Source organism: Galeopterus variegatus, unplaced genomic scaffold (genome assembly GCF_000696425.1).
Source record: "Galeopterus variegatus unplaced genomic scaffold, G_variegatus-3.0.2 Scaffold1362, whole genome shotgun sequence".
NCBI lineage: Eukaryota > Metazoa > Chordata > Mammalia > Dermoptera > Cynocephalidae > Galeopterus > Galeopterus variegatus.
Window position 1 is genome coordinate 257,977 of NW_007727473.1, and position 12,214 is coordinate 270,190.

General features: G+C 39.3%; 1 protein-coding gene across 5 annotated transcripts; it reads left to right on the forward strand.

The window, feature by feature from the left end:
* Window positions 1–199: 199 nt before the first annotated feature.
* Window positions 200–11,543, forward strand: ZNF226 (zinc finger protein 226). 5 transcript variants are annotated; one of them, XM_008576520.1, is made up of 6 exons: window positions 200–366; window positions 706–756; window positions 1,381–1,561; window positions 4,772–4,833; window positions 6,602–6,728; window positions 9,303–11,543. In XM_008576520.1, the coding sequence occupies exons 4-6, from the start codon at window positions 4,819–4,821 to the stop codon at window positions 11,441–11,443; spliced, it is 2,283 nt and encodes a 760-aa protein (XP_008574742.1). In that variant the 5' UTR covers window positions 200–366; window positions 706–756; window positions 1,381–1,561; window positions 4,772–4,818; the 3' UTR covers window positions 11,444–11,543. The 5 variants fall into 5 exon arrangements, with proteins under 5 accessions (XP_008574742.1, XP_008574744.1, XP_008574743.1 ...); XM_008576522.1 differs by lacking the exon at window positions 1,381–1,561; XM_008576521.1 differs by lacking the exon at window positions 706–756.
* The last annotated feature ends 671 nt before the right edge of the window (window positions 11,544–12,214 follow it).

The following is a 12,214-nucleotide window of genomic DNA, read 5'->3' on the forward strand; positions in this document are numbered from 1 at the left end:
CTCCAAAACGCGCTTGGGACCAACAGCTAACGGTCTTTCGTTTAGGGAGAGAAAGAGGAGGAGCAAAGAACAGAGGTTTGAGGGACGAGGGTGGCGTTTTGTGATTCCTGGGAGGATCTCCTTTGCCTTGGGGGCGTAGCGGGTTGGGGTGGCCGGGGTCGGGCTGTGCTGACTTTGAGGGCAAAGAACAGAGGTTTGAGGGACGAGGGTGGCGTTTTGTGATTCCTGGGAGGAGCTCCTTTGCCTTGGGGGCGTAGCGGGTTGGGGTGGCCGGGGTCGGGCTGTGCTGACTTTGAGGGTCTCCCGGCCTGTCCACTTCCGCAGCCCGACTTTCCCACCTAGAAGCCAGCCCTGCCACTTGATAAGGTATCACGCTGAACTAGATAACTCTTCTGTGTCTTCGTTTGCTTTTCTGTAAAAGGGAAATAAAAGTAATATCTTCCGAATAAAATGTTTTGAAAAAAAGCGACATAGTGCAAAAGGTTTAAAACAGCCTGGCACGGACGGGTATTGTTATCTACAATAATTCTCCGAGAAGCGCCCGTTGCGCAGTAGCTTCTGTGAGCCCAGGAAGGTGGATTGTCCCTGACTCCTGGACCTTTTTAGGAAGGAGAGGGTTGCTTCTAGCTGGTACGGAGGATGTCACTGGTTTATCGGGAATGGAGACGCAATCCTTGCATTTCACAGCCTTCTTTCCTTCCCCAGCCCTGACTTGTCAAAAAGCTCTGCACGGAGGAGGAGGCAGCAGAGCTCCATGTGAGTTAGAGTGACCATTCTTCTTATAAAAAGATGTTCACATAGACCGGGGAATGTGTGGGTCTCGTACTTGGGCATGGAAAGTGATAATAATTAAGCACTAGTTGGCTAAATTCCATTCTAAGGGATTTGTACAAGTGAACACTTTTTCGCCGTACACTGGCTCTGTGAGGTGGTACTGCTATTTTTCCTACTCAAAAGATGAGAAGACAGACGCAGGGAACAACCTGTTTGCCAGTGTTCCCCCGGATGGTAGGAAGTGGAGCTGGCATTGGAACCGAGGCAGTGCGAGTTCAGACCTGTGTTCATAAATTTCTTTGGTATTTTCTCCGTGAACCATAGGAAACTAGCTAGTATTATGTGAAAATAGGTTGGGACTTCACTATGGAGACCTTGAGAAAAAGGTTTGTAGTACTTTATGATTTTTTTAAAAATTGTTTTCTCAATTATTTCATTTCCTTTATTTCAGATATTTATAGAAGTAATATATAGTCATGGGAAATTCAGGAAATACAGAAATAAATAAAAATTTTAAATTACCCATAACCTTAGGATGTAAAGATAATAATTATCAATGTTTTAGTGCCTTTTTGTCAAGGCATTCTTGTGTATATTTCTGTCTAGTGGAAGCCGTTTTCTTTTGGACTGACAGTGCACTGCAGGGCTACTCAAACTGTGGTCCACAAACCAGCAGCACTGGCATCACCTGGTTAGAAATGCCCATCCTCAAGCCCTACCCAAGACCCTCTGATTTGGAATTTCTGCAGATGGGACACAGGAACCTGCATTTCAGCAAGATCCTAAGGTGATTCCTGTGTGCATTAACTTTTGAGAAGCTCAGGAAAGAGTTTTATCTGGAAACTCATGCCTAAAAAATTGACCCTGCCAGACGTCACACATAAAACTGAGCTGGCCACACTAGAACCCTACTTAGTCCAGTGATTATTTTTCCCCACTAAATATTGTCAGCTGTCAAGTTTCCTTGCACAATCCTGACATGAGTAGAAGGCAGCTGGCAAGTCTAGAGTCAAAATGGAGTAAATTAGAAGCCATGAAGATGTATTTCTCCTAGGCTTTGGAGAGTAGATTCATTGATCTTTTTGTACTAGAGGACTTCTACCCGAAGTAGGAAGAACGACTACTAATTACTGTTAATTTTTTTTGTGTGTGTGTGAATGGCCAGTACTGGAACTAGTTACTGTTAATTAATGTTAGATATTATTGCCACGGTCATCGTCAGTGTCATCATCATTATTATTGTTATTACTGTTGTTATCACTATGACAATTTCCTGATTTCTTCAACTATTTGTTTTTATATAATTTTAAGCTTATAGAAAAGTTGCAACAATAGTGTAAGGAAATCTTACATAATCTTAACCCCGATTCACCAATTGTTTACATTTGCCTATTTTCCCTGTCAGTGACCATCAGCCAAATAATACCAGGAACATACCTGTGATCAGAGACAGTTAAGTTCGTTTTAGCTTGCTGCAGCAAGGAAGCCCACACATCACATGCGGATACGTGGGGTATCTTGGTAAGAGACAATCGGGAGAGGCTGGTTACAGGGTTTTGGCTTGTGTTAGCTGAGCTGGAGAGAGTTTTAGGCAGTGAGGGTTCGCTGTGGATTGGATGCTGTCAAGAAGCAGAAGCAATTTATTGACTGAATATTGTAATGATTTTTACCGAGGAGATGGGAGAAACAAAATGAGATTGGAGTTGTCACTTGTAAAGAAGTATGTGGCCAAAAAAAGAAAAGAAAAGGAAAAAACGTGGGCTGGCTGGTTAGCTAAGTTGGTTAGAGTGAGGTGTTATAACACCAGGGTCAAGGGTTCAGATCCCTATATGTGCCAGCCACCAAAAACAGACAAACGAAAGAAGTATGTAGCCACTCATGTTAGCAGGTATGAGGCAATTATTTGGTTATTTCTGTCATTGTAGAATGTATTTGTTTCTGTGTTACAGATTGTCTTGTTTTTTCTTGTTCACCATCATCACTATGTGGCCCTGTCTGCTTCTTGCTGATCAGTTAAAAACACTGAGTTTGGCTGTTGCTGCTATTAGTTGTCATAGCTTTTTTTTTTTCTTTCTTACAGCTTTATCATACTTATATTTTGTTGTGATTTTTTGCTGAAGCATTTGAGAGCAAACTAGAGACAGTGATTAAAATGAAATTAACTACACTGAAAACATGCTGTTATCTACTCCACAGTCCATGTTTAAATTTGTTCAGTTTTCTCAATGAAGTCTGTGAGAGCAATTCCCCCCCCGCCCGTAAGGTCTAGTTCAGTTGTGTGCTTTGCACTTAGTTTTTGTTTCATTAGTCACTTTAATCTTTAATCTAGAATGATCTGTGAGACCTCAGACTTTTTTTTTTCTCAATATTTTTATAGAATATTGACAAATCATTTTGTAGATTGTCCCTATTTTTGGTTCATTCAGTATTTGTTCATAATTGAATTTAGGGTGTACATTATCAGCAGAGATGCCACAGAATTAGTGAGGCATTCTTTTCAATGCATCCATCATGTGTTTAGTCAAATGTCAATTTGTGGGTTTGTCCCTCTGGTGGTCTCAGCTTTGTTCTTTTGGTTAAGGTGTCTGCCAGTTTATATTTTTCCTTTTGCAATAAATACTTTGAGACTATGTGGCTATCTTATTTCACAACAAACTTTCACCAGTTTTTAGCATCTATTGATAATTTTTTAGTTATCTTTTATTCTACAATTATTAGTTTTATGTGTTTTACTGTGGGAGGAGCCTTCTCTTCTTACCCACTTATTTATTGTACATTCCTTTATAACAGTATGGACACAGATTTCTGTCTTTTTCATGTAAATTAGGTATGAACTATCAAATTTTTCATTTGATAGTTCAAAAACTACCAAAGTTTTCATTTTTTATTGCAGTATTTTAGATTTCATTGGTTTCTTTACCTCCGTGCATCCGTGTCAAAAGGGTGCTTCCAGCTTAAAAAGAAACTGCACTTTTTTTTACCTTTCATAAAAATGTGTCCATGTCAATATAAATATTATTGTTGAGGTAGCAAATTATTGGAAAGACAACCAGAGATTTTTCAGAAGTTATAAGAGACTTTTAGATGACACAGGAGAAACCTGATAACTCCAGGTATCTTACAATATTCTGTTGGTGGAGATCACTTTTTTTTTTTGGCAGCTAGCCAGTAAGGGGATCTGAACCCATGACCTTAGTATTATAAGGCTGCACTCTAACCAACTGAGTTAACAGGCCAGCCCTGGAAATAACATTTTTTTTTTTAAAAGATGACCGGTAAGGGGATCTCAACCCTTGGCTTGGTGTTGTCAGCACCACGCTCAGCCAGTGAGCAAACCGGCCATCCCTATATAGGATCCGAACCCGTGGCCTTGGTGTTATCAGCACCGCACTCTACCGAGTGAGCCACAGGCCGGCCCTGGAAATAACATTTTTAAGGATATTTTAAAACTATAAACTATAATTTACTTACTGCAGTTGCAAAGAAATAAGAAACTCTGATGGTGTTCTAAGAGCTTTCTATACCTTGCAACAATTCCATAAGATTGATATTTTTATTCTCCCCCGCCTGCAGATGACAGAACTTAGGTAAACAGATGTTAATAACTTCCCCCCCCCAAAAAAAAATAATAACTTCCCCAAGGTGACACTGCTAGTGAGTAGCCATGCCAGAATTTCAATCCATGCATATCAGTTCAAGAGCCTATTCTTACTTAGGTTGTCTCAATTTATACCATATCCAGAATAAGAATTGCTACTGTGGAAGTGCAGGCATCCTGGTGATGGGACCACTGTGTGTGGTATGGCAGGTTGTTTGCTGAACTACTACTGAAAGGGGTAAAGGGGACATCTGGTATCTATGTTATGTTCTGCTCATAGGCACACTTGCAGCTGCAGCCACCCTGAGGAATAAGCACCTTTGCTAATTCTCAAGGAGCAGCCACATGGATTAGTGACATACTTGCCCAGTTTCTATTGACTTCTCTTTCCTTTCTTAGTTCTGCCCTTTTAGGACTCTGCACTTCCCCAAAAGGAAGAATTAAAAATGAGCATGTTCAAGGTGAGTAGAGCTTGCCTTTCTCACTGTTAAGAATGCAATTTTAGTGCTCAGAGACTGGACACAAGTTTTTCTCCTTCAAGGAGAATCAAAGCATTTGAGGACCTGTTGAGTGTATCAGGTGCTTGTTTTGATCCTTTTAAGTTTAACTGGTTTGGGTTTTAGTTTTTATTTCATCATTTCTTATTTTACAAATAAAAGCAGAAAAATTAATAGAAATGAAAAACATCTGCTTTACTACTTCCCTGCTTACAAATTGGCTACTTTTATATTCCTGTAATTGCTTCATTATATGTATTCATGGTTATACATTTGTATTCATAGCGTAGATACTAGTTTTTTAATACTATATAACATTTATTTTAATTGTATTATATCTCTACCCAATTTATGTACCCAATTTTAAACTATTCTCACTATATTTATAAATTCGCATAAATATGTTTATATTTGTAATTTTTTAAAAACTATTCTCTCTATATTTATATTTATTTAAAGATTTTTGCTGTTTTAGGAACACTACATTGACAGTTTTCCTTTTAACTTTTTTTAAAAAAATCAGTTTAAAAAAATGTATTGCTTTTCTTAATCCTTAACATACTAGGTATTCATCATTAAAAAGGCATGTTTCATATGTGGTGCCTCAGGTCTTTTTTGATAGAATATTCAAATGTGGCACAATGTATCAGGATTTAACTGCTGCTTCACACAGAAAAAATATTATTAGACATATTTCACTGCAAGGGCCTGATTCTGTCTTCTCTTATGCCTGAGTCATACCCCGTGTGTATTTTATTTACTGGTCTATCTTTTTTCATTTGTGTTGTTTTTTTTAAAAATAAAAGTAATATATGACCTTAGTTTATTTTTTGTTTATTTATATATTTATTTAAAAGATGACCAGTAAGGGGAACCCAACCCTTGACTTGGTGTTGTCAGCACCACGCTCACCCAGTGAGCTAACCGGCCATCCCTATATGGGATCCGAACCCGTGGCCTTGCTGTTATCAGCACCACAGTCTCCCAAGTGAGCCATGGGCCAGCTCTATTATGTGACCTTAGTTTAAAAAGTCTGTTGGTACTGGAAGACTTGCCAGATGCTTGAGCTTTGTCGCTGTGTTTACACCTCAGAGCAACTGTAGGAGGAGGTACTTGGTTTCATCTTCATTTTAAACATTGAAGAAAAGGGGTTGTGAAAAACGAGGAGCCTGCACACATTCATGTGGAAAACCATAATGATCTGGAGTCAGGGTATTGTGTTCAAGTGAAAGACAGAGTCAGGAGGAAAGAGAGAAAGAGTCTTATTCAGCGACCTGACATGCCCTTTTGATTTATTTCCATGTATAACACTACTCCTCACCTGACTCCCACCTCAGTGGGAAGGCAGTTGCTATCAAACACTATTGGAACTAATCTGGTAAACATTTGGGGGGAAATTGGGACTATTAACTGAAACGTTAAACTTTTTTAGTTCAGGATGCAACAGTTAGAGTTCTAGGGGGTTTACTTACAACAGTACACCCTGAGAATAGCAGGTAAATATACAAAGCTTTCTTTTTCATAGCAGCAATTTTGGTAAGGCTGAGGAAAATCAGCGTATGGCGTTGGCAAGATAGAAGGAAAAGGGCTGGGAAATGTACTACAAATGGCTCAGAATCCAGAGCAACTTCCCACCCATCCTTCCCACCTTCCCACTTTCCCACCTTCTCAGTGTAGCTCCTCTTCCAGTGAACATTGGTTGTAAGATTGAGGCTATGTGTGTTTGTTGTAGGAAGCAGTGACATTCAAGGACGTGGCTGTGGCCTTTACTGAGGAGGAGCTGGGGCTGCTGGACCCTGCCCAGAGGAAGCTGTACCAAGATGTGATGGTGGAGAATTTCAGGAACCTGGTCTCAGTGGGTGAGGACTGGAGTGTCATTGTGACCTTGGAGTTTTAAGGCTTTGAAAAGGTTCTTGAAATGGTTCCCTGAAGGCCGGCCTGTGGCTCACTCGGTAGAGTGCGGTGCTGATAACACCAAGGCCACGGGTTCGGATCCCATATAGGGATGGCCGGTTTGCTCACTAGCTGAGTGTGGTGCTGACAACACCAAGCCAAGGGTTGAGATCCCCTTACCGGTCATCTTTTAAAAAAATGAGCGTTGATCATCAGTTCACATATATGAAGGTACTTCAAAAAGTTCATGGAAAAATAGAGTTAAAAGATTTTTATTTATACAGATTTTTTCATGATCTTATTGAAGTACCCTTGTATTTTTGTTTATTCACTGATTATCTGTATCACTGGAGTGTAATCTCCAGGAGTGAAGACATTTTGTCTCTTTTGTTTATTGCTATCTCCTCAGTGGTTAAAATAGTCCTGGTATGTGGCAGGGGCTCTGTAAATATTAGTTGAATAAATGAGTGAGTTAGTGGATATGGACATCTGTCTTTCATGGAAATAGCAAATAGGAAGCAAATGAATCAGAGTAAATAAGGTATATTGCAAAATATTTCTTGTCTTCTAATGAATTCCTAATATAATTCTAATTTCCCAGGAGCCTAATTTTAATTTCCCAGGTGTGTACATATGTCTGTACGAGTTGACCCATGTACGAAAGTCTTACAGTTGTAAACAAACTGAATAACAAGCTTTCCCTGTGACTGTCTTTGAGCAATTGTAACAGAGTATATTCATTTTGGGGGTGGGGGAGGGATGATACTTTTTTAGTGAGAATTCTTATGTCTGTCTATTTCTTAGGCATTTCCACATAGAAGGAAGTAAAATTCTGTTTCCTTATCTCTTACATTGGGGAAGAAAAAGTTTTTAAAAATAGCCAACTTGTGAGTTAGCCTTTCCCTTAAAAGATTTGCCAAGCTGCATCTCATTTGCTTCTCCCAAAGTCCACATCCATAATAAGAAATGGATTTTAGCATTGTTACCTCTACAAACATTTTATATGTGTGTAGATTTATATGTATCACCTTAGAAGGCATCTCATGTAATGACACTGTTAGTGCGGATGATACTTTTTTAGTGAGAATTCTTATGTCTGTCTATTTCTTAGGCATTTCCACATAGAAGGAAGTAAAATTCTGTTTCTTTATCTCTTACATTGGGGAAGAAAAAGTTTTTAAAAATAGCCAACTTGTGAGTTAGCCTTTCCCTTAAAAGATTTGCCAAGCTGCATCTCATTTGCTTCTTCCAAAGTCCACATCCATAATAAGAAATGGATTTTAGCATTGTTACCTCTACAAACATTTTGTATGTGTGTAGATTTATATGTATCACCTTAGAAGGCATCTCATGTAATGACACTGTTAGTGCTTGTGATGATTCTCTGGTAGTTTCTAGTCTGTTTCTTCAAAATACTTATTGTAAGCTATTAAATTTACTTCATAGTTTTTTTTTTTTTTTTTTTTAAAGATGAACGGTAAGGGGATCTTAACCCTTAACTTGGTGTTGTCAGCACCACGCTCACCCAGTGAGCGTCCAAAGTCCACATCCATAATAAGAAATGGATTTTAGCATTGTTACCTCTACAAACATTTTGTATGTGTGTAGATTTATATGTATCACCTTAGAAGGCATCTCATGTAATGACACTGTTAGTGCTTGTGATGATTCTCTGGTAGTTTCTAGTCTGTTTCTTCAAAATACTTATTGTAAGCTATTAATACTTCATAGTTTAATTTGGAAAACATTTTCGTTAAATGCAAATATAACTACATCAAAAAATTTTTCATATTTTGTTTTCACAGAGACAGCATTCTTCCCTAACATCTGAATTTTGACTCTTACTTGAGAAACTAAAAACATATTAGAGACAGTACAAAAGCCTCAGAAGGATCCAGTGCATAGTTCTTCATGCTTTCCTTTTATCCCAAGTGATTTTTACTGCCTTTGGTTTTTTCCTCAGCATTAACCCCCTTACTGTACACCTGTCTTAGGTACAGCTTTTCAGCTTCTCAGCAGAAGTGCACTTTCCAGTTATTTTTGTATTTCAGATACCTTATTTGTAAGAGCTCTTTTGCTTCTGTAACTTGGCTGAAACTTAAACTTGGATTTGAAAATATAGAGAATCCCAGAAATCAAACTGGGATTCGTCTGTGCATGCATTTCTTGGACACCTAGTAACTGCCAGGCACTGTTCTTGGCAGTTGTTATAAATTATGAGCACTGTAAGATGTTTGTCCTTATTGATACTGTATTATGGTAGGAAAGATATGTAATTTTAAAAAGTGATTTAGGTAGTATGTATGTCAATAATTGTGTTTTAAAATGGGTTTTATTTATCCTTAGTAGTTGGGAGCTTAGTGAATCCCCTCTTGGTTTCTGTCAGTATGTAAACCAGAAAACTTCATATGTAGTGGAAAAGATAAGCTGAGCCATCCTGAGGTTTATTAAAGCCTCATACTGTGTCCTAAGTGTGAAATCTTAAATCTTTTGAACAAAGCTTTCACTTGTCCAAGTCTCTGAATTATTTGTCCTTACAGGAGAGAACAATCAAAGTGAGTTAAGGACTGTTCATGACAGAGCATCTCATGAAGAGCTTTCCTGCTGGCAAATCTGGCAACATATTGCAAATGACTTAACCAGATGTCAAGACTCCATGATAGATAATTCTCAGTTTCACAAACAAGATGATTCCCCCTGCCAGGTTGGGGCAGGGCTTCCTATTCAAATTTATGAAGATAATACTGGCAGTCCAGAGTTCCCAACTTTGAGAACCCAGGATTCTCAGAGGAAAACTTTCCTGACTGACTCACAGAATTATGAGAATAGGTATCAGCAAATTTCCAAGAAAAACGAACTATGTCAGTGTAAACAGGGTGTTGACCCCATCAGTTGGATTTCTTATCACCATGATGATCATAGGATGCACAAAAGTGAAAAATCTTATAGCCCCAATGATTGTGGAAAAGACAGCATGAAGATTCCAGCATTTGATCAGAATAGGATGATTCACACAGGACAGAAACCTTACCAGTGTAATGAATGTAAAAAAACCTTCAACAACCTCTCCAGCTTTGATCTTCATCAGCAGTTACACCCAGGAGAGAAGTCTCATACACGTATTGAGTGTGAAAAAGGCTTCTGTTATAGTTCAGTTCTTCATGTTCATCAGAGAATTCACATGGGAGAAAAACATAAGTGTAATGAGTGTGGTAAGAAATTTAGTCAGAGGTCACATCTACAAGCCCATCAAAAAGTTCACACTGTGGAGAAACCATACAAGTGTGAGCAATGTGGGAAAGGTTTTGGTCGTAGATCAACACTTAATGTTCATTGTAAAGTTCACACTGGAGAAAAGCCTTATAATTGTGAGGACTGTGGGAGGGCCTTCAGTCAGGCCTCTCACCTTCAGGACCATCAGAGACTCCACACTGGGGAGAAACCATTCAAATGTGATACATGTGGTAAGAGCTTCAGTCGGAATTCACATCTTCAATCCCATCAGAGAGTCCATACAGGAGAGAAACCATACAAATGTGAGGAGTGTGGGAAGGGCTTCATTTGTAGCTCAAATCTGTACATTCATCAGAGGGTCCACACAGGAGAAAAACCCTATAAATGTGAGGAATGTGGTAAAGGCTTTAGTCGTCCTTCAAGTCTTCAAGCCCATCAGGGAGTCCACACTGGAGAGAAATCATATATATGTACTGTGTGTGGTAAAGGCTTTACTCTTAGTTCAAATCTTCAGGCCCATCAGAGAGTCCACACTGGAGAAAAGCCCTACAAATGTGAGGAGTGCGGGAAGAGCTTCAGGAGAAACTCCCATTATCAGGTTCATCTAGTGGTCCACACAGGAGAGAAACCCTACAAATGTGAGGTATGTGGGAAGGGCTTCAGTCAGAGTTCATATCTTCAAATCCATCAGAAGGCCCACAACGTAGAGAAACCTTATAAGTGTGAGGAGTGTGGGCAAGGCTTCAATCAGATTTCACGACTTCAGATTCACCAGCTGATCCATACTGGTGAGAAACCGTACAAATGTGAAGAGTGTGGAAAGGGGTTCAGTCGTAGAGCAGATCTTAGAATTCATTGTAGGATCCACACAGGAGAGAAACCGTATAATTGTGAGGAGTGTGGGAAAGTCTTTAGGCAGGCCTCAAATCTTTTGGCCCATCAGAGAGTCCACAGCGGAGAAAAGCCATTCAAATGTGAAGAGTGTGGGAAGAGCTTTGGTCGGAGTGCACACCTTCAAGCTCACCAAAAAGTCCATACTGGAGAAAAGCCTTACAAATGTGAGGAGTGTGGGAAGGGCTTCAAGTGGAGCTTGAATCTTGACATGCACCAGAGGGTCCACACGGGAGAGAAACCATTTAAGTGTGGAGAGTGTGGTAAGTACTTCAGTCAAGCCTCAAGTCTTCAGCTTCATCAGAGTGTCCACACTGGAGAGAAACCGTACAAATGCGATGTGTGTGGTAAAGTCTTCAGTCGGTCTTCACAACTGCAGTCTCATCAGAGAGTTCACACAGGGGAGAAACCTTATAAGTGTGAGATATGTGGTAAGAACTTCAGTTGGCGATCAAATCTTACGATTCATCACAGAATCCACGTTGATGATAAATCCTATAAACGTAATAGGGGTAGTAAGAACATCAGTGAATCCACACAGGAAAAAGTTCTATAAAACGATTTTTTTTGGAGACTCAAGTGTCATGTGAATTCTTTCATTCATCATGTCTCGAAAGAAAAGATCATTTGTTTCATTAAAGTTAGTGTTTCAGCCATAGCGCCTCATGTCCCAGTTGTCCAGAGACCACACGGCAGAGAACTTTTGTAATTGCTGTAGTAAAGGCTTCAGTCAGCATCCTGACCTTTATCAAATGTTACTCAGAAGAGAGGCCTTAAAGGATAAGAGTTTTTTCTGGCCTTTTACAAAAGTTTGATGAACATGGCAAAACTAGGGTCCAATAGAATGTTAACTCCATAAAGGCAGAGACTTTGTCCACTATTGAGTCAAGATGATCTTATCATTGCCAAGTGCTTCACAGGTGCTCAATATTTGTTAATAAATGGGAAAATATATAATATCTGAATATTGTGTTGAGATCACCTCCAGAATATCATAAATTTGTATTCAGAACAGTAAACCTGAGAGTAGCCTTAATAAAATTAGGGAGACAAAGAGTTGAAAGGTAGAAAACTACACAGTACTGCAATATGTCATATTTGTTTGGCATTGTCCTGTTATAATTAGTTCCTGTCCTCCCCCAGCCTTTCGTATCAAGTTGGCTCCTATCTTCTTGGACTTTCTCTAGTGTTGTACTGATTTTACACAGTATAGATTCAATTATCTTTTTTTTTTTTCCTTTTTGTCTTTTTTCGTGACCGGTAACGGGATCGCAACCCTCAGTGTCACGCCCGTACCGCGACTGGCAACAGGATCGCAACCCTCAGT